Source organism: Triticum aestivum, chromosome 3D, assembly GCF_018294505.1.
Source record: "Triticum aestivum cultivar Chinese Spring chromosome 3D, IWGSC CS RefSeq v2.1, whole genome shotgun sequence".
Lineage (NCBI taxonomy): Eukaryota > Viridiplantae > Streptophyta > Magnoliopsida > Poales > Poaceae > Triticum > Triticum aestivum.
Window position 1 is genome coordinate 411,472,486 of NC_057802.1, and position 27,873 is coordinate 411,500,358.

General features: G+C 46.1%; 2 protein-coding genes and 1 non-coding gene across 4 annotated transcripts; 2 read left to right on the plus strand and 1 right to left on the minus strand.

Moving 5' to 3' along the window:
- Nucleotides 1-1,434: 1,434 nt before the first annotated feature.
- LOC123074774 (dynein light chain LC6, flagellar outer arm) lies at nt 1,435-2,623 on the plus strand. Of its 2 annotated transcripts, XR_006436050.1 has the most exons (3): nt 1,435-1,798; nt 1,917-2,229; nt 2,532-2,623. XR_006436050.1 is itself a non-coding variant. In XM_044497526.1 (2 exons), the coding sequence occupies exons 1-2, from the start codon at nt 1,661-1,663 to the stop codon at nt 2,076-2,078; spliced, it is 300 nt and encodes a 99-aa protein (XP_044353461.1). In that variant the 5' UTR covers nt 1,435-1,660; the 3' UTR covers nt 2,079-2,386. The 2 variants fall into 2 exon arrangements, 1 of the variants encoding a protein (XP_044353461.1); XM_044497526.1 differs by lacking the exon at nt 2,532-2,623 and having other exon boundaries at nt 1,917-2,386.
- Nucleotides 2,624-2,777: 154 nt separating this feature from the next.
- Nucleotides 2,778-2,863, minus strand: TRNAY-GUA (transfer RNA tyrosine (anticodon GUA)). Its single transcript is given in 2 exon segments — nt 2,778-2,813; nt 2,827-2,863. It is a non-coding gene; the product is annotated as a tRNA-Tyr (tRNA).
- A 15,210-nt stretch (nt 2,864-18,073) lies between these two features.
- LOC123074775 (rop guanine nucleotide exchange factor 9) lies at nt 18,074-20,794 on the plus strand. Its single transcript, XM_044497527.1, has 8 exons — nt 18,074-18,362; nt 18,489-18,627; nt 18,717-18,833; nt 18,975-19,129; nt 19,230-19,304; nt 19,399-19,665; nt 19,766-20,086; nt 20,194-20,794. Exons 2-8 carry the CDS (start codon nt 18,510-18,512, stop codon nt 20,527-20,529), a joined length of 1,389 nt encoding a protein of 462 aa, XP_044353462.1. The 5' UTR covers nt 18,074-18,362; nt 18,489-18,509; the 3' UTR covers nt 20,530-20,794.
- Nucleotides 20,795-27,873: the final 7,079 nt, after the last annotated feature.

The following is a 27,873-nucleotide window of genomic DNA, read 5'->3' on the forward strand; positions in this document are numbered from 1 at the left end:
CCCATCACTGTTAGATGGCCAAAAATGTTCAGACTGTTTGGTTCCACCATTTTGGGGTGATTTGGTGATCCGCATTAGAGTTGCCCTAAGCTCTTGGGCGTGTCGAACCATGGGAGGAGGACAAACTATCTCAAAGACTTCACAATAAACTTTGTTTATTGCTTGGATTCTTTTGTCAAAATTGGAAGAACCATACAGTACCGTACTATCGATGGATCTGTTAGATGGACATGCTGTTTGTGTACCATGATTTGCACAATCTTTTGCTACTGTCAATGGTTGGTGTTTTTGGATAGATGATGGTATTGTCAATGGTACAATTTTTGCTGCTGTATTTTTTCCAGCAATCTTTTGTACTGTTTATTTTTGTAGTTCAATCCTTTTTGTAACAAATGAAACTTTAAAACCATTCTAATTGCAATATTTAACACTTGATGATATTCATAAATCACTTTCTTGCTCATATTTGAACAAAAACATTTCGAAACAACAATGTTAACATTCATCAAACAATTTATGTCTAAGGGCGATAGTGACATTTCGTCACATAACTTAATCTACAATCTTAAATTGCAATCTTAGCAAAGAATTTAATGGCAGATTCTATGGATTATGCAGAATCCTTGGCGTAATGAACTGACCCTCAATACCTACTCCCTCCATTTCATAATATAAAAGCGTTTTTGACACTAGTCGCTTTTATATCATATTCATTCCGTCCTAAAATACCTGTCCAAAAAATAGAAGCATTCAGACATATTTTAATTCTAGTACCACCTTTTGGCACATGTACTGCTGGTACACCACGGCTGGACCGCAGAAGACCTGCCGCATCTCCGATTATTAACATAAACTATTCCAACTGGGCCATAGCTCCGGAAAAATTATATTATCTCCGGATCAAACTAGCAAGAGCTCTTCCCTTTCACATGTAGCTGCTCGCTTTCGCTTATCCCATCCGTTTCTGCTTGTTCCGATCCAAGAATACATAGTATATGACTGGACCACGAGGATGGATTTGGACAAAGTTCACTGTAACCCACACATGTCTTAACAATAATGAAAGCAGTAAAAACGCAGCTAGTGACCGTACTTATACTCTCTATATACATATACTCGGAGATCCGATCAGGTCGGAGACTTTTCAGCCTCCAGCTTACGTGGAGTGCTAATTAACCCATCTGGTGGATATCCTCCAACAAAAATATCGATCGAGCCACCAGAATTCAGGACAGGCGCCCAGCTCAGCCAGAACGCCAACCATTTTAAATTCAATCAAAAGGAGAAAAGAAAGAACTCAACAGCAGCAGGCAACAGCATCTCCACTTTCAAAACCAGCCGGAGGCCGGAGGCCGGAGCGCCTGTGCCTCAAGTGCTCTATCTATCCGGGAACTCGCCGCTGGGTCGAGGTGGTCGTTAGCACGTCAAGTTGTTTTCTCTTTCGACTTCTCGTTAGCGCGTCACGTTGACGTGGACGCCCGAGCGTGAACTCCGTAGCTATCCGGGCATCCGCCTACAAAAGGGGCATAAGTGGTGCCCGGAGCTGCTCCATCCATCATCACCTCCTCTACCCAGCCAGACCTGTCCCGAGCCAATCATACAGTGCGGCGCGTGCGACTGCGAGCAGAGCTTCTAGCAGAGAAGGGAGGGAGTGAGCGGGATGCTGGAAGGGAAGGCGACGGTGGAGGACACCGACATGCCGGCCAAGATGCAGCTGCAGGCCACCTCGGCGGCGTCCAGGGCGCTCGACCGCTTCGACGTCCTCGACTGCCGGAGCATCGCGGCGCACATCAAGAAGGTGAGAAACTTGCCAATCCCGCCCCCAAATCTACAAATTCTGAATCTGCAAGTAACAAGCTAGAGACGGTGCAAGTGCTGCGGAATGATTGGATCTGATTTGGATGGCTGCACTGCAGGAGTTCGACACGATCTATGGCCCGGGGTGGCAGTGCGTGGTGGGCTGCAGCTTCGGCTGCTACTTCACGCACAGCAAGGGGAGCTTCATATACTTCAAGCTCGAGTCGCTCAGGTTCCTCGTGTTCAAAGGCATGGCGGATGAGCAGCCACTGCCGTGCTGATCTGCTGCGCCCCTGTTTTAACGGCCGTGTGGACTACTCGATGATTACGGGGCGGCAGTTACTGCCTACTAGTCTGAAACAGTTCCGTGAAATGCACCAATATGATATGCTGTAACTTGATTCAGCTTTTGCACCGCAATTCGCGAGTGTGGTCTGAAACTCTGAATGCGTTGAATGGTGTGGAAATGATCTTCAAACATGATGTTCCACTTTGATTCAGATGAATACAGATAGGTTAATTCAGTATATTGGTGAAGAATTGCTGCAGAATCAGTTGGTTTTTGGCCGAAAGATGCTCTTCAATGTAACTTGCCTGTAAACGTGGTCCTTTTCGGCTGGACGAAAGATATAAAAAAAGATAAAAAAATAAACGACGAAAAAAGTAAACGTGAAATGCACCAATATGATATGCTGTAACTTGATTCAGCTTTTGCACCGCAATTCGCGAGTGTGGTCTGAAACTCTGAATGCGTTGAATGGTGTGGAAATGATCTTCAAACATGATGTTCCACTTTGATTCAGATGAATACAGATAGGTTAATTCAGTATATTGGTGAAGAATTGCTGCAGAATCAGTTGGTTTTTGGCCGAAAGATGCTCTTCAATGTAACTTGCCTGTAAACGTGGTCCTTTTCGGCTGGACGAAAGATATAAAAAAAGACAAAAAAAGATAAAAAAATAAACGACGAAAAAAGAATATCCGACCTACCGGATTCGAACCAGTGACCTAAGGATTGATCTGCAAATACTACAGTCCTCCGCTCTACCAACTGAGCTAAGGTCGGGTTGGTGTTGCTGAAACGTATTAATATGCTATTAACGGTAGCACCAGTTTTGTGTTCATGATATCCATCGTGTCAAACTTTACATTAACATGAACACGAACTGAGTTCAATTGGTTAAACTTGTTTTATGCACGAAAAAAGTATTGCTTCAAAAAATCTTTTATTCGATGCGAGGGTGTTGATGAAGAGGCTAAACGAGTACCTAACACAGAGGCAAATTCAATGAGGACCTACAGCCATAACAAACCGTGACACTGATTGGAACAACCACATCAGCAAGGACATTACCTAGGTTGAGATCAAATTCTAGAAAAGGCAAAGTTCAACTATGTTTCCTCTCTTCCCGCAAAAAAAAAAAGTTTCCTCCCTACTTTGGTACCCAAAACCTTCCTCCTCTTCCGGCGACATAGAGTGAAACTGTTTGGAATTTTGGGAACCGGCCTGCAGAAGATGAGATGCTCATGTATTATGCTTCGCTTTAGCTATACATCAGTCGACTGAAAAAAAAATCAATTATGGTCAGTCAATTTCCTTTTTTCAATCTGTGTACAAACCTACACTTCTGCATGCATGCAACTTGCATGGGTGACGCGGCTGCCCAGAGCATTAATGCGGCGTGTTGGTACAGACTCACTGAGATCAACCAGCTAGCTGGTTTTGGTTTAAATTTAAAGATATTTTATGAATTATAGTGTAAATGTAAGAGTCCAAATGAGTTTCTTATGCCATTTTTGGTGTTTTTTTTATTGTTTTTTCTTTTCCACATTTTTCTCTATGTGTGTGTGTGTCACCATGTGTGCGCGCACGTGTGTGGGTTTTACTTCTGTTTTTGGTTTTTCTTTGTTAGTTGATTTTTATTTTTGTTTTGTGGGTATTTTTGGAGTGTTGGTGAGTGGAAATGAACTATTTTATGATTATTGCATGCTACAAAAAGTGCAAGTTTAGAACAAAGTTGTGTGCAAGTTTTTTGAACATTTTTGTTATCTTTCTTCCTTAAAGGTCAATTATTTTTGCGAAATTCCAGTATTATATGTAAATTCTTGCATATTATTAAAAGGCACATTTTTGTGAATATTGCCTCGAAAAATCGTTGTTTTTTATTTTCTTTCTCCTTAAATGGTAATACCAATGCCACTGGTTTATTCTTCCTTAGAAAACTTTATTATTTTGATTTTGATTTTGTTTAAGTTTTTGTTGTTTTTATTTCTTCTTCAGGGGATACCAATGCCTCTAATGCATTCCTTCTTAGGAATCTTTTTAATGAAATTTCACTATTATATGACTATTCTTGCATATTATTAAAAAGCGCAATTTATGTGCAAACCGTGCGCAAATTTTGTCATTGTTTGTTTGTTTTTCTGCATTTCTTTCATCTTAAAGGTCCCTTGGTAATACTGATGCTACTAATTCATTCATTTTCTTAGAAACTTCAGTATTTTATATTTTGTTTTAGTTTTATTTTCATTTTTTCCTCTTGAAGGGTAGTACCGATGACACTAATTCATTCCTTCTTTTTTGCGAAAATTTCATAGATATATATATATGTTTATTCTTCCATATTATAAAAAGCGCAAGTTCACCATAAATTTGTGCATGAATTTTATCATTATTTTATTATTCTTAAATGGTAGTTCCATTGCTAGTAATCCATTATTTCTTACTCCCTTCGGTCAGAAATAAGTGTCACAGTTTTGAACTAAGGTTGGAGGGAGTAGAAAACTTCATTATTACGATCTGGAAATGTATATACGCCATGGACCAAATACCAATTCAACTATTCATTCTTTCTTTAGAAAAGTTTGTTTTTTGCAAAAAAAAACACTACTATATCTTTACTCTTGCATATTTTAACAAAGCGCAATTGTGTGCAAATTTTGGCATTATATCTTTAGTTTTTATTTTATATTCTTTCTTTTTTATGAATACTACCAATGCCACTAATTCACCATTCTTTTAAAAACTTGACTATTTAACTTTGTTTTATAGTTTTTTCGTTTTGTTTCTTATGAAAGGGTAGTACCAATGCCACTAATTTGTTCTTCCCTAGAAGACTTTATTATTATGATTTTGTTCTAGTTTTTCTTTCATTTAGTTTTTTTATCTTCTTTCTTTTGAAAGAGTAATATCATTGCAAGTAATTCATTCTTCTTAAGGAACCTTCATATTTTGACATTGTTAGTTTTTACTTCATTTTCTTTCTTTTGGAAGGGTATACCAATGCCACTAATTCATTCTTCCTTAGAAAAATTCATTATTTTTTCTTTCTTTTGAAATGGTAATACCAATTCCACTAATTTATTCTTTCTTAGAAAAATTCATATTTTTATTTTGTTTTAGGTTTTTATTTTATTTCTTCTGTAAGGGTAACATTAATGCCCCTAATTCATTCCTGCTTAGAAAATTTGTTATTGCGACAATTTCAGCAGTATATGCATATTCTTGCATATTATAAAAAATGCACAATTTCTATATAAATTATGTGCAATTTTAATTATTTGTACTATTATTATTTTTCTTTATTCTTAGAAAAGCATGTTATTTTGATTTGCCTTTATTTTATTTTCTTTATTCTTTAATGATAATACATTGCCACTAATTCATTCCTTCTTAGGAATTTTCCTTTCTGCGAAAATACCACTATTATATGCTTATTTTTGCGTATTATAAAAAACACAATTTGTGTATAAATTGTGTGCCAAATTTGTATTTATTTTATTATTATTCTTTTCTTTCTTCTTTAAAGGGTAATACCAATGACACAAATTGTATTTGTTTCTTTTGTTTACATGCATATATATGTCGACGGGAAGTACTGATTTATATGTATCTGTCTTATGTGTATGCATGCACCTGTAAGTAGCAATTAAGTCAATACTCCCTCCGTTCCAAAATATAAGTCTTTCTAGAGATTTCAATAGATGACTACATACAGAGCAAAATGAATGAATCAACACTCTAAAATATGTCTACATACATCCGTATGTTGTAGTCCATTTGAAATGTCTAAAAAGACTTATATTTCGGAACGGAGGGAGTATATGGGTTGCTTAGGCATTGACGCGGCAACATGCAGGAGAATAGTCTTTGCATGCGTCTGCTCTTACGGCTGCGGGGTTACGTGTTGCCAATGGCCCCGGCCCAAAGATTAGTAAACATGCAAAAGTGACTGACTCAAATATTGCATTAAGTCGATTGATATCTAGTCGCCCTCACTGTGCTTAGGGCATTTTCAACGGTGACCCGTAAATTTTCTCCCGCATCCATCCGTGAACAGATAGGATCAACCCGTAGACATGGATGAGGGAGACTGCCATCCAACCGTACCCGTAAATGTTTGTCTCTATTAATTTTTAATCGCCAAATAACTACGCGATTTCCTTTAAAAAACTATGATTGGTAGCTTTTTGTTTGGTGGAAGGCTATTAATCCATGTGCCAGCGTAATTTCCGTCAAAGCTAGCCTTCTTGGCAAGAAGTAATAAAAAACATTTTTTTTAGAAAAAGAGGATGACCCCCGGCCTCTGCATCTGGACGATGCATGCGGTCACTTTATTAATTATTCTCACAAGACCTTACAAAGTCATAAACAGCAAGACTAAAGCCATCGTCTAAGCAACACCTGTCGCTACACCTATCCAATTGATGAAGGGGCGCTGATAGCGTGTGCCTAATACCAAACAGACATCGCGGCGAAACCTAAACATCTAAGACCTAAGGTCCCAACTAGGACGCCTGCCTAGTATGGGGCACCTACCAGTCCGGCGCACTCCTCAACCAGGACGCCTGCCGGGTATGAGGCCGCCGCAGCCACCTGCCACGAGTCCATCTTCAGAGCTGTACTGTTGCGTCTATCGTGCCAGGTCTCTCTGCCATCGACGCCACCACGACGCCAGACCGCGTCGTCCTCCTGCGCGAGTCCATCCTCCCACATCGAACTCTGAATCTGCACTGCACCACGCCGTCAAGATCCGTCGCCGTCAATGTGTAGGATGAAGCATCAATCCACCAAAGAAGCCGTCCGCTGGTCCCGCAAAGCCGAGTGCACCTCCAAGAATGCCGCCCCAAAGGGGGATACGACACATGAATGCCGCCAACATCCGATCAGCTGATCTAAGGTTTCTCCCGGAGGTATTGAGTGGAGTTGGGAGCTTCACCTCGATGATGCCTTCATGAAGGACGACGATAAGGGCATCGTCATCACCGGCACCGGCCATCAACCGAAGACCAGGTTTTCACCCGGATCCGTCCCAAGAAATCCACCCAATAACCTGTGCACCGTCTCGACCGCCTTCAAAGCCCTAGATCCAGCCGCCTAGATCCGGCGACCAACCGCGGCAACAGTGACTGATAACCCACAAGTATAGGGGATCGCAACAGTTTTCGAGGGTAGAGTATTCAACCCAAATTTATTGATTCGACATAAGGGGAGCCAAAGAATATTCTCAGGTATTAGCAGTTGAGTTGTCAATTCAACCACACCTGGATAACTTAATATCTGTAGCAAAGTATTTAGTAGCAAAGTAGTATGGAAGTAACGGTAACGGTGATAAAAGTAACAGTAGCAGTTTTGTAGTAATTGTAACAGTGGCAACGGAAAAGTAACTAAGCAAAGAGCAATATGTGAAAAGCTCGTAGGCATTGGATTAGTGATGGATAATTTTGTCGGATGCAATTCCTCATGCAATAGTTATAACATAGGGTGACACAGAACTAGCTCCAGTTCATCAATGTAATGTAGGCATGTATTCCGAATATAGTCATACGTGCTTATGGAAAAGAACTTGCATGGCATCTTTTGTCCTGCCCTCCCGTGGCAGCGGGGTCCTAATGGAAACTAAGGGATAGAGTACCGGACCAAAGCATTAACACTTAGTGAATACATGAACTCCTCAAGCTACGGTCATCACCGGTAAGTATCCCGATTTTTGTCACTTCGGGGTTAACGGATCATAACACATAATAGATGACTATAGACTTGCAAGATAGGATCAGGAACTCACGTATATTCATAAAAACATAATAGATTTATATCTGAAATCATGGCACTCGGGCCCTAGTGACAAGCATTAAGCATAGCAAAGTCATAGCAACATCAATCTCAGAACATAATGGATACTAGATCAAACCCTAACAAAACTAACTCGATTACATGATAAATCTCATCCAACCCATCACCGTCCAGCAAGCCTACGATGGAACTACTCACGCACGACGGTGAGCATCATGAAATTGGTGATGGAGGAAGGTTGATGATGATGATGGCGACGGATTCCCCTCTCCGGAGCCCCGAACGGACTCCAGATCAACCCTCCCGAGAGAGATTAGGGCTTGGCGGCGGTTCCGTATCGTAAAACGCGATGAATCCTTCTCTCTGATTTTTTCTCCCCGAACATGAATATATGGAGTTGAAGTTGAGGCCAGTGGAGCACCAGGGGGCCCACGAGGCAGGGGCGCACCCAGGGGGGTAGGCACACCCCCCACCCTCATGGACAGGGTGTGGCCCCGCTGGCCTTGATTCTTTCGCCAGTATTTTTTATTAATTCCAAAAATAGTCACCGTGAAGTTTCAGGTCATTCCGAGAACTTTTATTTCTGCACAAAAATAACACCATGGCAATTCTGCTGAAAAGAGCGTCAGTCCGGGTTAGTTCCATTCAAATCATGCAAGTTAGAGTCCAAAACAAGGGCAAAAGTGTTTGGAAAAGTAGATACGATGGAGACGTATCAACTCCCCTAAGCTTAAACCTTTGCTTGTCCTCAAGCAATTCAGTTGATAAACTTAAAGTGATAAAGAAAAACTTTTACAAACTCTGTTTGCTCTTGTTGTTGTAAATATGTAAAGCCAGTATTCAAGTTTTCTGCAAAGATTATGAACTAACCATATTCACAATAACACTTAGGTCTCATGTTTACTCATATCAATGGCATAATCAACTAACGAGCAATAATAATAAATCTCGGATGACAACACTTTCTCAAAACAATCATAATATGATATAACAAGATGGTATCTCGTTAGCCCTTTCTGAGACCGCAAAACATAAATGCAGAGCACCTCTGAAGATCAAGGACTGACTAAACATTGCAATTCATGGTAAAAGAGATCCAGTCATAGTCATACTCAATATAAATTAATAGTAATGGATGCAAATGACAGCGGTGCTCTCCAACTGGTGCTTTTTAATAATATGAGGATGACTCAACATAAGAGTAAATAGATAGGCCCTTCGCCGAGGGAAGCAGGGATTTGTAGAGGTGCCAGAGCTCGGTTTTGAAATAGAGATAAATAATATTTTAAGCGGCATACTTTCATTGTCAACATAACAACCAAGAGATCTCAATATCTTCCATGCTACACACATTATAGGCGGTTCCCAAACACAATGGTAAAGTTTATACTCCCCCACCACCAACAAGCATCAATCCATGGCTGGCCCGAAACAACGGGGGCCTCCAACTAACAACAGTCCTGTGGGAGTTTTTTTTGCAATTATTTTGATTTGATTTGAGCATGGGACTGGGCATCCCGGTGACCAGCCATTTCTCGTGAATGAGGAGCGGAGTCCACTCCTCTTGAGAATAACCCACCTAGCATGGAAGATACAGACAGCCCTAGTTGATACATGAGCTATTCGAGCATACAAAACAGAATTTCATTTGAAGGTTTAGAGTTTGACACATACAAATTTACTTGGAACGACAGGTAGATACCGCATATATAGAAGGTATGGTGGACTCATATGGAATAACTTTGGGGTTCATGGAAGTGGATGCACAAGCAGTATTCCTGCTTAGTACAAGTGAAGGCTAGGAAAAAGACTGGGAAGCGACCAACTAGAGAGCGACAACAGCCATGAACATGCATTAAAATTAATAAACATTGAGTGCAAGCATGAGTAGGATATAATCCACCATGAACATAAATATCGTGGAGGCTATGTTGATTTTGTTTCAACTACATGCGTGAACATGTGCCAAGTCAAGTCACTCGAATCATTCAAAGGAGGATACCACCCTATCATACCACATCACAGCCATTTTAATAGCATGTTGGCACGCAAGGTAAACCATTATAAACTCCTAGCTAATTAAGCATGGCATAAGCAACTATAATCTCTAATTGTCATTGCAAACATGTTTCATTCATAACAGGCTGAATCAGGAACGATGAACTAATCATATTTACAAATACAAGAGAGGTCGAGTTCATACCAACTTTTCTCATCTCAATCAGTCCACCATATATCGTCATTATTGCCTTTCACTTGCACGACCGAACGATGTGGATAATAATAATAGTGAGCGTGCATTGCACTAAGCTGGAATCTGCAAGCATCTGATACAAAGGAGAAGACAAGGTAATATGGGCTCTTTGTTAGATCAACAATAATGCATATAAGAGCCACTTCAACATTTTAATCATGGTCTTCTCCTATCGACCCCCAAAGAAAGGAAACAAATAAAACTATTTACACGGGAAAGCTCCCAACAAGCAAAAGAAGAACAAGAAATCTTTTTGGGTTTTCTTTTAATTACTACTACTACAGGCATGGAAAGTAAACTAGCTAAAAGTTACAACTAATTTTTTTTGGTTTTTCTTAAGGTTATTCAAACACACAAGAAGAAAGCGAGAAAAAGGAAAATAAACTAGCATGGATATTACAATGAAAAAGTATGAGCACCGACAACTAGCATGAGTGTGTGAACATGAATGTAATGTCGGTGAGGAATACGTACTCCCCCAAGCTTAGGCTTTTGGCCGAAGTTGGTCTATGCCCATGGATCAAAGTTGTAGTTGGGGTCGTACTGAGATGCAGCAGCTATTGCCTCATGAGCTGCAGCTTGGAGGCGAGCTGTCTCCGTCCTCCTCTCATACTCGTGCGCCTCCTCCCTGGTTATAATATAACTCCCTTTTGCCTGAAAGTCAAAGAACGTAGGAGCAGGGAGAGTAACATGGACAGTGCGGCGCCTGTCAAACATTAGTCGGTACTTGAGAGGTTGTTCATTACTCTCAATAAACTGATGGCGAACCATAGCATTATAATCTAAATAAGCGGGAGGCAATTCCATATCATTTTCATGTATGGGTATCTCAAGAAAATTAGCTACACGGGTTGAATAAATTCCTCCGAACAAATCTCCATTAGTACTGTTATTATGCAACCTACGTGCAACAATGGCCCCCAAGTTGTATTGCTTATCTCCTAATACGGCACTCTTGAGAACACTAAGGTCAGGAACACACATGTGACATGCATGTATAGCAGGAAAATGAATGCTCCCTATGGTAGCTTGTGTTATCTCTCTAGATTCCCCCACAGTAATACTAGCAAGAAAATCTTTAAACTCAGATTTGCGAGGTTCACTAGCACTACCCCATTGCGGGAGTTTACAAGTAGTATCAAAATCTTCTAAGTCCATGGTATAAGATTTATTATAAAGATCAAATAGGACAGTGTGAGAATAGTGTGAAGACGTAAATTTAAATCTTCTCACAAAGGAATCAGTTAGGTGATAATACTGAGGGCACTTATCTAGCATGAAGCCATCGAGTTCAGCATTACGCACATATGCGTCAAATTCCTCCTTAATTCCTGCTCGGACCACGAAATCTTCTGACGGCCATTCACAAGGCCGCAGTTGAGCTTCTCTTGGTGTTCATGGTCCGGCTCACGTATTGCGGGCCTGGGTCCTTGCTTCCTTGAAGAACCACCTTGGTACATTTTCCTAAACATATTTCTTCCTCTGAATTTTTTTTGAAAATTTTAGTAACTCAAAATAAAAGTGAACCAAACTCAACAAAATTGATAGCAACTACTCCCACAAGTGCCTAGAGACTATATCATGCATTAGAACTACTTGGGACCATATAAATTTGACATGCAAGCTCAAGAACAGGGTCACCTCAGCAGCAAAAATTTGCAATAAATAAAGCACTAGAAAAAAAACTAATTGGACCATTGGAGGAGTCACATACCGAAGAACAATCCTCCAAAGCAGTTTTGTGAGTGGAGCTTTGAGCAAGGAGATCAAAAATGACAGCAAAATGAGCTAGAACTCGTGCTTGAGCTGGTTGGTGACTTTTTTAGGAGGAAGAAGAAGTGTGTGGGTGCAGGAATAAGTGGAGGGGGCCACCAGGGGCCCACGAGGCAGGTGGGTGCGCCCTGAACCCTCGTGGCCAGGTGCTTGCTCCCCCTGATGTGTTCTCAGTGCCAAATATTCTCAAATATTCTAGAAAAAATCATATTTCATTTTCAGGGCATTTGGAGAACTTTTATTTTCGGGGTATTTTGTATTGCACAGATAATTCAGAAAACAGACAGAAAATACTATTTTTGCCTTATTTAATCTAAATAACAGAAAGTAAAGGGAGTGTACAGAAGGTTGTGCTTTATAATTTCATCCATCTCATGCTCATCAAAAGGAATCCACTAACAAGGTTGATCAAGTCTTGTTAACAAACCCATTCCGAATCGCATGAAACCGGAGAATTTTCAAATAGCACTAGGTTACCTCAATGGGGATATGCACATCCCCAACAATAAGAATATCATATTTCTTCTTGACAGTAGAAAGAGGATATTCAAAACCTTCAATAGTGACAGTTGAAAATTTTCCAATAGAATTGATACTATGGACTTGAGGTTGTTTCTTCGGAAAGTGTACCGTATGCTCATTACCATTAACATGGAAAGTGACATTGCCTTTGTTGCAATCAATAACAGCCCCTGCAGTATTCATAAAGGGTCTACCAAGGATAATCGACATACTATCGTCCTCGGGAATATCAAGAATAACAAAGTCCGTTAAAATAGTAACGTTTGCAACCACAACAGGCACATCCTCACAAATACTGATAGGTATAGCTGTTGATTTATCATCCATTTGCAAAGATATTTCAGTAGGTGTCAACTTATTCAAATCAAGTCTACGATATAAAGAGAGATGCATAACACTAACACCGGCTCCAAGATCACATAAAGCAGTTTTAACATAGTTTCTTTTAATGGAGCATGGTATAATTGGTACTCCTGGATCTCCTAGTTTCTTAGGTATTCCACCTTTAAAAGTGTAATTAGCAAGCATGGTGGAAATTTCAGCTTCTGGTATCTTTCTTTTATTTGTAACAATATCCTTCATATACTTAGCATAAGCATTCATTTTAAGCATATCAGTCAAATGCATACGCAAAAAGATAGGTCTAATCATTTCAGCAAAGCGCTCAAAATCCTCATCATCCTTTTTCTTGGATGGTTTAGGAGGAAAATGCATGGATTTCTGAACCCATGGTTCTCTTTCTTTACCGTGCTTCCTAGCAACAAAGTCTCTCTTATCATAACGTTGATTCTTTGATTGTGGGTTATCAAGATCAACAGCAGATTTAATTTCTACATCATTGTTATTGCTAGGTTGAGCATCAACATGAACATCAATATTAACATTATCACTAGGTTCATGTTCATCACCAGATTGTGTTTCAGCATCAGAAATAGAAATATCATTGGGATTCTCAGGTGTGTCAACAACAGGTTCACTAGAACCATGCAAAGTCCTATCATTTTTTTCTTCCTCTTAGAAGGACTAGGTGCATCAACATTAGTTCTCTGAGAATCTTGCTCAATTCTCTTGGGGTGGCCCTCAGGATACAAAGGTTCCTGAGTCATTTTACCCCCTCTAGTCATAACTCTAACAACATTATCATTTTTCTTATTATTTAATTCATTGAGCAAATCATTCTGAGCTTTAAGCACTTGTTCTACTTGAGTGGTAACCATAGAAGCATGTTTACTAATGAGTTTAAGTTCACCTTTAACTCTAGACATATAATCACTCAAGTGTTCAATCATATAAGCATTTCGTTTCAATTGTCTACCAACATAAGCGTTGAAGTTTTCTTGTTTAACAATAAAATTACCAAACTCATCTAAGCATTAGCTAGCAGACCTATAACGAGGAATATCACCTTCATCAAATCTATAGAGAGAATTTACCTTTACTACCTGTGTCGGGTTATCAAGACCATGTATTTCTTCAATAGGTGGTAAATTCTTAACATCTTCAACTTTAATACCTTTTTCTTTCATAGATTTCTTTACCTCTTGCATATCTTCAGGACTGAGAAATAGAATACCCCTTTTCTTTGGAGTTGGCTTAGGAGTTGGTTCAGGAAGTGTCCAATTATTTTCATTAGTCGACATATTATTCAATAGCAATTCAGCTTGATCAGCTGTTCTTTCCCTGAAAACACAACCAGCACAACTATCTAGGTGGTCTCTGGAAGCATCAGTTAGTCCATTATAAAAGATATCAAGTATTTCATTTTTCTTGAGAGGATGATCAGGCAAAGCATTAAGTAATCGGAGAAGCCTCTCCCAAGCTTGTGGGAGACTCTCTTCTTCAATTTGCACAAAATTATATATTTCCCCTTAAAGTAGCTTATTTCTTATGAGCGGGGAAATATTTAGCAGAGAAGTAATAAATCATATCCTGGGGACTACGCACACAACCAGGATCAAGAGAATTAAACCATGTTTTAGCATCACCCTTTAATGAGAACGGAAATAATTTAAGGATATTGTAGTAACGAGTTTTCTCATCATTAGTGAATAGGGTGGCTATATCATTTAATTTAGTAAGATGTGCCACAACAGTTTCAGATTCATAGCCATAAAAAGGATCAGATTCAACCAAAGTAATTATCTCAGGATCGACAGAGAAATCATAATCCTTATTGGAAATACAGATAGGTGAAGTAGCAAAAGCAGGGTCATATTTCATTCTAGCATTCAAAGATTTTTCTTTCAGCTTAGCTAATAATTTCTTAAGATCATATCTATCATTGCAAGCAAGAAAGTCTCTAGCAGTTTCTTCATCCATAACATAACCCTCAGGCACAATAAGCAATTCATATCTAGGGGGAGAATCTTCATCATCGCTTTCATCAATATTATCAGTTTCAATAATTTCATTCTCTCTAGCCCTAGCAAGTTGTTCATCAAGAAATTCACCTAATGGCACAGTAGTATCAAGTATAGAAGTAGTTTCATCATAAGTATCATGCATAGGAGAAGTGGCATCATCAATAACATGCGACATATCAGAATTAATAGCAGAAGCAGGTTTAGGTGTCGCAAGCTTACTCAAAACAGAAGGTGAATCAAGTGCAGAGCTAGATGGCAGTTCCTTACCTCCCCTCATAGTTGAGGGAAAAATCTTAGTTCTTTCGTCTTTCAAGTTCCTCATAGTGACCAGCAGATATAAATCCCAAGTGACTCAAAGAATAGAGCTATGCTCCCCGACAACAACGCTAGAAAATAGTCTTGATAACCCACAAGTATAGGGGATCACAACAGTTTTCGAGGGTGGAGTATTCAACCCAAATTTATTGATTCGACACAAGGGGAGCCAAAGAATATTCTCAAGTATCAGCAGTTGAGTTGTCAATTCAACCACACCTGGATAACTTAATATTTGCAACAAAATATTTAGTAGCAAAGTAGTTTGGAAATAATGGTAACAGCGATAAAAGTAACAGTACCAGTTTTGTAGTAACTGTAAGAGTGGCAACGGAAAAGTAACTAAGCAAAGAGCAATATGTGAAAAGCTCGTAGGCATTGGATCAGTGATGGATAATTATGTCGGATGTGATTCGTCATGCAATAGTTATAACATAGGGTGACACAGAACTAGCTCCAGTTCATCAATGTAATATAGGCATGCATTCCGAATATAGTCATACATGCTTATGGAAAAGAACTTGCATGACATCTTTTGTCCTACCCTCCCGTGGCAGCGGGGTCCTAATGGAAACTAAGGGATATTAAGGCCTCCTTTTAATAGAGTACCGGACCAAAGCATTAACACTTAGTGAATACATGAACTCCTCAAACTACGGTCATCACCGGTAAGTATCCCGATTTTTGTCACTTCGTGGTTAACAGATCATAACACATAATAGGTGACTATAGACTTGCAAGATAGGATCAAGAACTCACATATATTCATGAAAACATAATAGGTTCAGATCTGAAAATGGCACTCGGACCCTAGTGACAAGCATTAAGCATAGCAAAGTCATAGCAACATCAATCTCAGAACATAGTGGATACTAGGGATCAAACCCTAACAAAACTAACTCGATTACATGATAAATCTCATCCAACCCATTACCGTCCAGCAAGCCTACGATGGAATTACTCACGCACGGCGGTGAGCATCATGAAATTGGTGATGGAGGATGGTTGATGATGACGATGGCGATGGATTCCCCTCTCCGGAGCCCCGAACGGACTCCAGATCAGCCCTCCCGAGAGAGATTAGGGCTTGGCGACGGCTCCGTATCGTAAAACGCGATGAATCCTTCTCTCTGTTTTTTTTCTCCCCGAACGTGAATATATGGAGTTGGAGTTGAGGTCGGTGGAGCACCAGGGGGCCCATGAGGCAGGGGCCACGCCCAGGGTGTAGGCGCGCCCCCACCCTCATGGACAGGGTGTGGGCCCCCTGGCCTTGATTCTTTCGCCAGTATTTTTTATTAATTTCAAAAATATTCACCGTGAAGTTTCAGGTCATTCCGAGAACTTTTATTTCTGCACAAAAATAACACCATGGCAATTCTGCTGAAAACAGCGTCAGTCCGGGTTAGTTCCATTCAAATCATGCAAGCTAGAGTTCAAAACAAGGGCAAAAGTGTTTGGAAAAGTAGATACGATGGAGACGTATCAGTGCCACCGTGGGATCCCTGGCGCACCGGCCACTGCCTGAGTGTGCCACCACTGGAGCCTAGGAGGAGGGGTCCCACCCCTCCTCGCCAAGCCGCGAGAGCCGCCAAGAAGGATCCCGCGCGCTTGTCACCGTCTCTGATCCGAACCAATCCAAAGCAGATCGCCGTCACAGATCCGCCTTGGACAGGGGCTGCACCACGCCATGCCGCTGCGGGAAGCCCTAGCTTCACCAGCCGCCACCCTCCAGGGCCGCCGCCCCGGGATCCAGACAGAACCTCGCCGCTGCCACCGGCCAAGTTCCGCCACCGCCGACTAGCCACAGCGACCTCCACCGCCATGCCGCCGACGGATCTGGGCGAGGATAGCCATCCTCCCCGAGGACAGACGTCGTAGCCTCTTCTCCGCGTACTCGCACGGGAAGCCACCGTGGCCGCGTCCCCACCCCTCGCCGGATGCCGCGCATGTGCCGCCCCGCCGCCGGCGAAGGCCGCCGCCACGAGGAGACCCGCACGCAGCCGCCACACAGCTCGGCGTCGACCCATCTGCAGCCGCGCCATGGGCCCGCTGCCGTCAAGATCGTCGCCGCCGCGCCGCCAGGATCCGCGCGCCCCGGCGCCTCCGCTCGGCCTGGCCGCTCCCGCAGGCCACGAACGCGAGGAGGGGAGAAGGCCCCCGCCGCCAGCCACCGCAGGGGGCTTTGCCCCGGCGGCTCTGACCGGCGGAGGCGGGGAAGGGGAGGAGGGGGAGGGCTAGTGGCGGACGGTGGCGGCGGCGCCCGTGTCGCCCCAGTAATAAAAAACGTTAATAGAAAACTAATCACCGTGCCAAATGCTAATCATATGGCAAGAAGTAACCTTTCGCCAAATGCCCAAATACCAATCACCTTGCCAAATTTTAATCATATGGCAAGAAGTAACCTTCCGAGAAATGCCTAAATATATTTGCAAGCTTCCGCCAAATGCCTAAATACTAATCACAATCTGGCTTTTAACATGCTAGCCTTCCGCCAATTAACTAGCGGCCTTCCGCCATCCGAACGAAGAGGTGGGGTAGTGGAGATTTTTGGTTTGTCATGAGGATGTTCGGACTCGTGCAGAGCTCCCCACATTTGTCTCCGGTTTGCATGAAAAAACACGTCTAAACTACTCGGCAGACCGATACAAATCTGCGTTGGATGACAACACGTCCGCACAGCACGGTCCGGCCGTATGCGGGCGGTTTGAGGGTCGGCATTGTTGGGCATGCCCTTACTCACTCCTATACTAATCTCCTACAGCCTGCAAGTACAAGTTCTTATCTTGGCACAAATCCAGTTTGTCACACGCACGTTGGCGCGAAATGAAATGCAGCTGATTGCCCCGTAGAATAGAATCGCCGTAGAGCGAGCCGAGAGAGGGGCCTTGCCCTTGCGCTAGCTCCCGGACCGTTGAAGGGGAGGGCAGGCCTAAGAATGCACTTTCTAATAATAAAGCATGCGGCGCTCCCTAATTATACTCCCGGCCTTCTCCCCCCTCGGCCACCGGGGCCTCTCTTCTTCCCCTCCGCCTTCTTCCCTTCCCACCATGGCACCGCGGGCGATCGGTCGAACCCAGTCCGTGGACCGCGAACAAGACCCACGGGAATCATCCGCCCGCGGCTACTGATCATTTCGATCCGTTTCTCCTCCCAACGCTTTCGGCTCTGCGCGCGCGTAATCCCTCCCGACTCATCCATTTCCCTCCGCCTTTGCACTCGACGCACGCACGTCGCTCGAGGCCCCGGAAAGCTGCGCGCTTTACAGGTACGTACGCCAGTATCATCAATCGCAGTAATCATAATGTGAGTTTTTGAGTACGCCTCGCTGTAGTCCATCCAATCCTTGAGGAGAAAGCTAGGTCACGAAGCATATATGCGTGCCGTTTTGAAGTTTCGGTAGGTAGATCGGGCGATGGCGGCCAACGGCGGGTCGCTGGAGCGGCGGGGCTCCATGCGGCGGTCGGGGAGCAAGGCGAAGGAGGAGCCGGCGGCCGACCATGGCGCCGAGGAGCACGCCTCGGGACCTTCCGGTAAGTAGCAGTCAAGATCGATCGGTTGTCCTTCCGGCCGGTACGTTGGCTAGCTCTCAAGAGGCGTCGGTCGTTTGCATTGCATGCAGACATTGAAGTGATCAAGGAGAAGTTCGGCAAGCTGCTGCTCGGGGAGGACATGTCGGGGTCCGGCAAAGGCGTGCCGTCCGCGCTAGCCCTGTCCAACGCCGTCACTAATCTTGCAGGTGACAACCTAGCTACCTTCCTATTACTAGTTACTACGTAGGAGTACTTGCCAAATCAAGTTGTTCTCATGCATCCATGAAATGAAAGGGTTGCAAATTAAAATGGCAACGAAAAGCTGATAGTTAAATATATGTTGGCAGCTGCTGTGTTCGGCGAGCAACGCAAGTTGGAGCCCATGGCCCCCGACAGAAAGGCGAGGTGGAAGAAAGAAGTGGGCTGGCTCCTGTCCGTGGCAGATCAGATCGTGGAGTTCGTCGCCAAGAAACAAGTCCTGGACAACGGCGTCGAAATGGAGGTTCGGTTGAACAACAGCTCGATCGTAGTACTTCTTCTTCTTCTTCTTCTTTTGCCCACTCCGGTAATCTCCTCTCCTTGCTCTGCTCTGCTCGCTGCAGGTGATGGGCACGCAGCAGCGAAGGGATCTGCAGTCCAACATACCGGCGTTGCGCAAGATCGACGCCATGCTTCTCGTAAGAAACATCAACTTCCAAGGAGTCAACTGCCCACCTGGCGTATAAGTATGTATATGTAGCTGAAGCTCGTACCGCCTTTGCGGTTTCCTAGGATTACCTGGACGCCTTCAAGGACCGCACCGACTTTTGGTACGTAAAGCGCGACTCGTGCTCGGACGCCGAGAAAGAGGAGTCTACAGAGAAGTGGTGGATACCCATCGTGAAGGTCCCTCCCAACGGGCTGGCCCCGGCGTCCAGAGCCTGGATCCAGCACCAGAAGGAGCTGGTGAACCAGGTGCTCAAGGCGGCCATGGCCATCAACGCCAACTGCCTCATGGAGATGGCCATCCCAGAGTCCTACCTAGAGTCGCTGCCCAAGGTACGTATGAACTATGAATACCATCATCTTCATCCTTCTCTGACGACACGAAGCTAGCTGTTGTCTCGTTGATATGAAAATGAAAATGGGACGCATGCAGAACGGGCGGGCGAGCCTCGGGGACGCGCTGTACCGGATCATCACGGACGTGGAGTTCGACCCGGACGACTTCCTGTCGACGGTGGACCTGACGTCGGAGCACAAGATCCTGGACCTCAAGGACCGCATCGAGGCGTCGGTCATCATCTGGAACAGGAAGGTGCACAACAAGGACGGCAAGTCCTCGTGGGGCTCCGCCGTCAGCCAGGAGAAGCGTGAGCAGTTCGAGGAGCGGGCGCAGACGCTGCTGCTCATCATCAAGCACAGGTTCCCCGGCATCCCCCAGTCCACCCTCGACATCGCAAAGATACAAGAAAACAGGGTACGTAACCACACGCAATATAACTACTCCCTCCGCTCCGATCCATATTACTTCACTTGTCATTAATTAATTTTCCTTGGCTGGTTGGCTGGCTGGCTGGCGACTAGGACGTGGGATTTGCTCTCCTGGAGAGCTACTCCAGGGTCCTCGAGAGCCTCGCCTTCAACGTCATGTCCAGGATAGAGGACGTGATCGTCGCCGACAACGTGGCCAGGGAGAAGGCCAAGAAGGACGCGCCGGCCGGCTCGAGCTTGGAGGCGCCCCCCCAGGTCCCCGACGGGGCAGACAGCATGACGCTGCTCGACTTCATGGGCTGGAACGGCGACTCGGAGGGGAGGCCCGACGACCAGTCCCCGTCGGCGGTGGACCCGGCGCAGGACGACGGGAGGCTCATGAAGCTGCCCAACATCATGACCAACCTTTTTATGAAAACGACACAGTGATGGGATATTTCTCCCCTTTTTATGAACTTCTACTACTTTGTCATCAACAAAAAGATGAATGCCGTCCAATTACTGCATGGCCTATTTTGTACCAGGCTACCAGTACCAGCACATGGTAGAAAACCAAAAGGCCTTGAGTAGAGAGTTCATTAATTGTTGTAAAAATACTAGTTTCAACAGATATGTCAATAGGGGAACCATAATCATGTATAATGCATACAATTCTGTGCAACATATGAATAAATAAGGCAGAAAGTGGCGGAAATTCCTTTTGGAGCTCGGCCTCCAGTGAGGCCTCCAAATTCAAATTTGAAATTTCGTCGAAATTCATATTTTTGCATTTCAAAAAATTGTGAGAAAAATACTGATATACATGAAGGCATAACACACATGTGTGTAAATTTTCAGTTCAAAATACATTGAAATGAGGGATGTGCAAAAAAGACAAATCTGAGGCTTTTTAACACGTGATACTATTCATCCTTCCGGCCCATGAATTTGTCGTTTTTGTACAGGTCGCAACTCAAGGTATTTCATCATGAATTTTTTCACACATGTGGTTTACATCTTTACATACACGCATATTTTTTCCAGAATTTTTAAACCATAAAAGTTTTCATTTGAATTTTTCAAAAATAAAGGCCTCCATGAAGCTCGGCCTCCAAAAGGCCTCTCTCAGAAAGTGGTAATTACATTATCTTTGCACCTGCAGCTAGAGTACGTACCGGAATGGTTCATATGACAGGCATTCGAATTGTCCGTATTGAATAATTCTTTTGTGGCTGAAACCCAAAGCATAAGATATTTACTCTTTGTTCAGTTCAGCACCAAACAGAATTTCCCTTGTCGTCCTTCGCTATGCCGTTTTCAAGCGGCGCCTCGTCTCCCTTGTCGTGCTGCCGTTTGACCTGGTCTTGGCCACCCCTGTGCGGCCTGCGACGGCATTTCTGTTCTCCCGCCGCTCTTTGGCCTCCGTCCTTTGTGTCTCATCAGACCTCGGCCTTGCTTTTGAGCGCCTTGTATGGTCGCGTTTTCGCTCCCCCGTCACTCTCCAGGCTGGGCGCCCTGCCCATGGGTGCCGCTCGTATGCAAGGATCATCCAGTTCCCATATGATGTTGGGGCCGTGTTCCTTGGCCTCCTTCTTGCTTACCTATTTGGTGGCGATCATGAGCCTTTCAACGTCACGATGGAGGAAGAGGGCCGCTTCTCCTTCACCGTTGCTTCTACGGATGTCGCTCGCCTCATTGCCAGTTTTGGTGACTTTTGGCGGCCCGGCATCCTGCTCCGGTTCCTCCACCCGCCGTCGTCCCCGTCCCCGGCGCCCCCGCGTTTGCGGGGCTCAGTCTTGCCGCCGCAGCTCCCTCCCTCAACCTGGCTTCTGCGACTACGAGCTCCGGGCCGCTACCTCGCCGGGGCGCTAAGGTACGTCCTGTTCATCCTGGTACTCGCTTTCGTAGCCTGATTTTGCATGATTACCATGTAGACATTACTGTCAACACCAAGGACCCAAACCCTAGCCCAACAGTTCAAGTGTGGGTTGCAGTCAAGCTTCTAAAACCCGTACTCCCAACTGTTAAGCTAGTTACTGATGCCTTGAACCACCTTTTTTCCAATACAAATGTTTTTTACGTGCAAATCGTACATGCGGGACTCTTCTGCACTTGGGTCTCCTTGGTAGATGTCCGGTCCAAAATGGTCTCCCGCTCTCCCTGTGTCCTCTCCCATTTCGAACTTTGCTTGTTTGAATCCCAACAACTTGCCTAGTGTGCTCTTGACTCTTTTCCCGAGGTGGACTGCTCATCAACGTTCTACCTGTCCTCCCAAACACGTGCCACCCCCTACAGTGCCCAATCGATTCTTGGTTGTTTCTCGACCAACGTTCAATCCAAAGACTCGACGCTCGCTACTGCCAGCGCGCTATCGTCCGCTATCCAGTCTGGTCCTCTCATCTCGTCGGGCCTTGTCTCCTCGCCATTAAATGAACCAGCATGTGTGCATACAGAGGGATCGGTCTCCCTCCCATTAAATGAGTTAGCAGGCGTGCATTCAGACATGGCTTCGATCACGTATGACTGCACCATCCCTGCCCTTCCCACAAACATGCATGCTTCACCACCCGCGGCCCCCACCCCCCATGCACGTCTGCTGTCCCAAAGGCTTCACCACGCTTGCATGCAAAGCCGGGCCCACCCTCATGCACGCACGTACACCACCAGGTCTATCTTCACGCCACCGCTCGTGTCGCTACCACGCACATGTTTGACCAGCAGGGCTCCCCCCTGCCGTCGCATGTGCCATTTCTGATCCCTCGATCGAACCAACGACCCCGTCGGCGTGCCCAGCCCGAGAAGAAAAAGGCTACGCCTACTATTACCTCACCTACGTCCGCTCCAGACCACGAGATCGCCTCTGAGTGGCTGATCAACCCGCCCTTGCCACCCCAAGCCACTGACACCCTGGCCGCCCTTCCAACTACTCCATCGTTTGGCCCCACTACTCACAACCATCAAAATCCACCCCTCCAGCTCGTCTCAGCTCCGACGAACTCGCCCGCTGCTGAACTCCCGGGCCCTCCCCCTAACCATGGCAGGCCAGCCCCCTTCCCTCCTCTTCCGCTCCTTGCCACCAGACCCATATCGTACCCCACGTCTATGACTTGTGGCCCCTAGATTGGTTACCTCCCTTACAGGACTTTGGTACTGCACCTCGAGCCCCTCCGACCCGTGACATTTGCTCACATGTCCCTCCCTCTGGTCGCTCCGGTCAGCGGGAGGATACACACGCATGCGCCTCCCCCGTCCCTTCAGCTTCGCTGTTGTCCATTCCTTTTCCCTCCTGCCATGACAAGAGACCTTGCCCTCCTCAAACAGACGGTGCAGCAGAAGATTCGCACGCAAGCCTCGACCCCCGCTCCTTCACCCTTCTATCAAGACGTTCTGCTACGTCCCAAGCCCAGCTCCATCTCCCCCTCCCCCCTACTTATACCCACCTCCACCACCCGGCTAAAACTCACACACACAACCACTCCTCCTCCAAACTCAAGAAGACGACTCGCCGGCGGTGCTTCCGGTGCCTCGCGACGAACCACGTCGTCTTCGACTGTAGGGACCCCGTTCGTTGCGCCCGCTGCTGCTGCTCCGGTCAAGGTAGCTTCAGGTGCAAAGCCCTTCACCTCCTTCCCTGTTTTCCAAAGATGCCGCCCTCCCCTACCCGTCGTTCTAACCTGCTTTCTGTCCTGCCAGCTCCATGGACGCGCTGCCCGACCACGCCGTCGCCGACGTCGATCCTGCCAACCAGCCCCCCATCGCTACGGCGCCGACAACGCTCCGCTTCGGCTCCTTCTAGGTGGAGGTCCACAACGTGTTGTGGAACGTAGTAATTTCAAAAAAAATTCTACGCACACGCAAGATCATGATGATACATAGCAACGAGAGGGGAGAGTGTAGTCTATGTACTCTCGTAGACCGTAAGTGGAAGCGTTATGACAACGCGGTGATATAGTCGTACGTCTTCATGATCGATCGATCCTTGTACCGAAAGTACGGCACCTCCGCGATCTGCACACGTTCGGCTCGGTGACGTCCAACGAACAGACGATCCAGCAGAGTGTCGAGGGAGAGCTTCGTCAACACGACGGCGTGATAACGGTGATGATGAAGCTACCGGCGCAGGGCTTCGCCTAAGCACTGCAACGATATGCCCGAGGTGGATTATGGTGAAGGGGCGCACCGCACACGGCTTAGAGGATCAATGATCAACTTGTATGTTCTAGGGTGCCCCCCTGCCCCCGTATATAAAGGAGCAAGGGGGGAGGCCGGCCTGCCCTTAGGGCGCGCCAAGGAGGGGAGGAGTCCTCCTCCTAGTTGGACTCCCCCTTTCCTAGTCCAACTAGGAGGAGGAAGGGGAAAGGAAGGAGAGGGAGAGAGGAAGGGAAAGAGGGGGCGTCGCCTCCCTCCTTGTCCAATTCGGACTCCCAAGGGAGGGGGGCGCGGCCAGCCCTATGGCTCCTCCTCTCTCTCTCACACAAGGCCCATGTTGGCCCATTAGTTCCCCCGGGGGTTCCGATAACCCCCCGGCACTCTGATAATTATCCGGTGACCCCCGAAACTCATCCGGTGTTCGAATATAGTCATCCAATATATCAATCTTTATGTCTCGACCATTTCGAGACTCCTCGTCATGTCCGTGATCACATCCGGGACTCCGACCTATCTTCGGTACATCAAAACACATAAATTCATAATACCGATTGTCACCGAACGTTAAGCATGTGGACCCTACGGGTTCGAGAACTATGTAGACATGACCGAGACACGTCTCCGGTCAATAGTCAATAGCGGAACCTGGATGTTCATATTGTCTCCCACATATTCTACGAAGATCTTTATTGGTCAAACCGCATAACAACATACGTTGTTCCCTTTGTCATCAGTATGTTACTTGCCCGGGATTCGATCGTCGGTATCTCAATACCTAGTTCAATCTCGTTACTAGCAAGTCTCTTTACTCGTTCTGTAATGCATCATCCCGCAACTAACTCATTAGTCACATTGCTTGGAAGGCTTATAGTGATGTGCATTACCGAGAGGGCCCGGAGATACCTCTCCGACAATCGGAGTGACAAATCCTAATCTCGATCTATGCCAACTCAACAAGTACCATCGGAGACACCTGTAGAGCACCTTTATAATCACCCAGTTACGTCACTACTGCAAGATGGTCCAAACGCGACACTACGATCAGAGACCCTTCGACGAAACAGTGTGCGATGCCATAATCGCAAACGGTGGTGTAAAAAACTGTCAAAAAAGGTGCAAAACGTTTGCGATGACAGATGCATCAAACACGGTTCAGAATTTAGTTGCGTGTGCGATGCAGGGCATACGGTTCAGCTCAATGAACTGTTTGTGATGAGGAGGCACAAAAGAAACGGGAAGGCAGATAAAGGCGTGTGCGATATACAACATACGGTTCACTGGGATGAACTGTGTGTGATTAGGCAACAGAATGGAAACGGTTCAACTGAACAAGATGTGTGTGATACGCGGCAAACAGGTCTGTAATCTGAAATGTGTGCGAAGACCAGTAATAACACAAACGATTGCTGCTAATAAGCCGTGTGAATTGCTCTGTCTACTGTAGAATAACATGTATATATATAATTGAAATAAACATCCAATTACATAAGTGACTATACTGATCATTCGCACACACCTCAATAAACAATGCGTGCATTCTAAAGTAGGAGAAACGATCGTCTAGTCATCTACTTCTTGTGACACTCCCGCCACTGCTATGTGGATCGATCCCTCGTCTGGGTCAGGAAGAAGATAGTTACTCATGTCAACGATCCGCATGTACATCTTGTAGCTTGTGTACGCGTCCATGGCTGCGTACTTGACATGTTGTTCTTGTTGGGGAACGTAGTAATTTCAAAAAAAATCCTACGCACATGCAAGATCATGGTGATGCATAGCAACGAGAGGGGAGAGTGTTGTCCACGTACCCTCGTAGACCGAATGCGGAAGCGTTATGACAACGCGGTTGATGTAGTCGTATGTCTTCACGATCGACCGATCCTTAGTACCGAATGTACGGCACCTCCGCGATCTGCACACGTTCAGCTTGGTGATGTCCCACGAACTCACGATCCAGTAGAGCTTCGAGGGAGAGTTTCGTCAACACGATGGCGTGATGACGGTGATGATGAAGCTACCGGCGTAGGGCTTCACCTAAGCATTACGATGATATGACCGAGGTGGATCATGGTGGAGGGGGGTACCGCACACGGCTAAGAGATAAATGATCAACTTGTGTGTCTATGGGGTGCCCCCTCCCCCGTATATAAAGGAGTGGAGGAGGGGGAGGAGGCCGGCCTCCTAGGCGCGCCCCAAGGGGAGTCCTACTCCCACCCGGAGTAGGATTCCACCCCTTCCATGAGTAGGAGTCAGAGGGAAGGAAAGAGGAGAGAGGGGGAAGGACAAAGGGGGGGGGGGCGCCGCCCCCCCTTCCTAGTCCAATTCGGACTAGAGGGGGAGGGTGTGACGCCCCGAGACCGACGCTCCAGACGCCTTCCATGTTTTGCGTGACCGCCGTGTGTTTATTTGTTGTTGTTGTTGTTGCATTTCATCATGGCATCATACGCATTGCATCCGCATGTTTTCATAAAGCTTGCATCCGCATGTTTTCATAAAGCTTGCATCCGCTCGTAGTTGCCGCGTTCCCCCTTGCCTCGTTGACCGTTCCAAGACCAACCGGGTATTCGATTCCCTCTTGCCAAACCACCTAACCTCTCTGCCTGCCACCGACCACCTTCGCAACCATGTCCGAATCTTCCCCGAACCCAACCCGGCCAGTCATCACCGTTGCATTCAGATCATTCCCAAACATCCCTAAAACATCTCTGTTTTCTTATTTAGACTCCCTAACCTATTTTTCTTGAGCGCCTGATTATGATCGGACGGACCGGTTTAACCCTACCCTAGTCCCCTACCTATATATATAGACTAACCCTAGCCCTGTCCCATCCATCCATCAAATCCTCTGCCGCCGCCACTCCACCAAATTCCCCTCGGGATCCATCCCCAACCAGCCAGCCTCTCTCCCTCCCTCGTTTTCAGCACCAGACCAACCAGAGCGCACCCGATCTAGATCCTCTCCCGCCTCCGACCACCTTCCTGGTTTTGCGCTGCCGACCATGGCCAACAGCAGCTCCTCGCGTGCCCTGCTCCTCCCCAAGCATGCTCCAGCAGGCCGTCCTCACCGCCCCGCGCCCGAGGCCCTGCCTTCTCCTTGTCCGCGCAGACCAAAGCCAGAAGGTCGCCGTCTTCTCGCGCCCCTTCTCCCCTTTTCTCTGGTTCTCCTCTAACCTTCGCTCTCTGCTGCTCATGAACCAGCGCCGGCCACCGCCGTCCCGTCCGTCTTCCAGCGAGGCGAGGCACCGAGCTCCGCCGCAAGTCCCTCTGCAGCTCGGCGTCGCACCGCTGCTCTGCTTCCCGGAGGACCTCGATGAGAGCCTCTCTCGCGCCCCTCTGTCCCGTCGCCTGGATCCCGCCGCTTCGCGTGGTAACTGCGACCCTCCAGCCGCCCGCCACGGCCTTCTTCGTGCCCGCAAGCTTCGCCTGCACCTCGCCCGTCACCGTTGACCGCGTCCGCGTGGGCTGCATCCCCGCGCCCCAGATCCGCCGGCCCGCCGCTCTGCTTCCCCTTCGGCCTGTTGGCCCAAGGTGAGCAGCCGCCTCCTATACACTGTTGGCCCAGTCAGATTCGGCCCGCTTATGTTTTTTTTCAGCGCTGCGAATTTGTTCATTATTCCAGGAACGCCAGTTTTGCAGAAAACCCCC

Bases quoted from the DNA above. Each gene is read 5' to 3' on its own strand.
- LOC123074774 (XM_044497526.1), top strand. From the start codon at position 1,661: ATGCTGGAAGGGAAGGCGACGGTGGAGGACACCGACATGCCGGCCAAG. The intron at 1,799-1,916 runs GTGAGAAACTTG...GCTGCACTGCAG, and splicing joins TCGCGGCGCACATCAAGAAG to GAGTTCGACACGATCTATGG.
- LOC123074775 (XM_044497527.1), top strand. From the start codon at position 18,510: ATGGCGGCCAACGGCGGGTCGCTGGAGCGGCGGGGCTCCATGCGGCGG. The intron at 19,130-19,229 runs GTTCGGTTGAAC...TGCTCGCTGCAG, and splicing joins ACAACGGCGTCGAAATGGAG to GTGATGGGCACGCAGCAGCG. The intron at 20,087-20,193 runs GTACGTAACCAC...GCTGGCGACTAG, and splicing joins CAAAGATACAAGAAAACAGG to GACGTGGGATTTGCTCTCCT.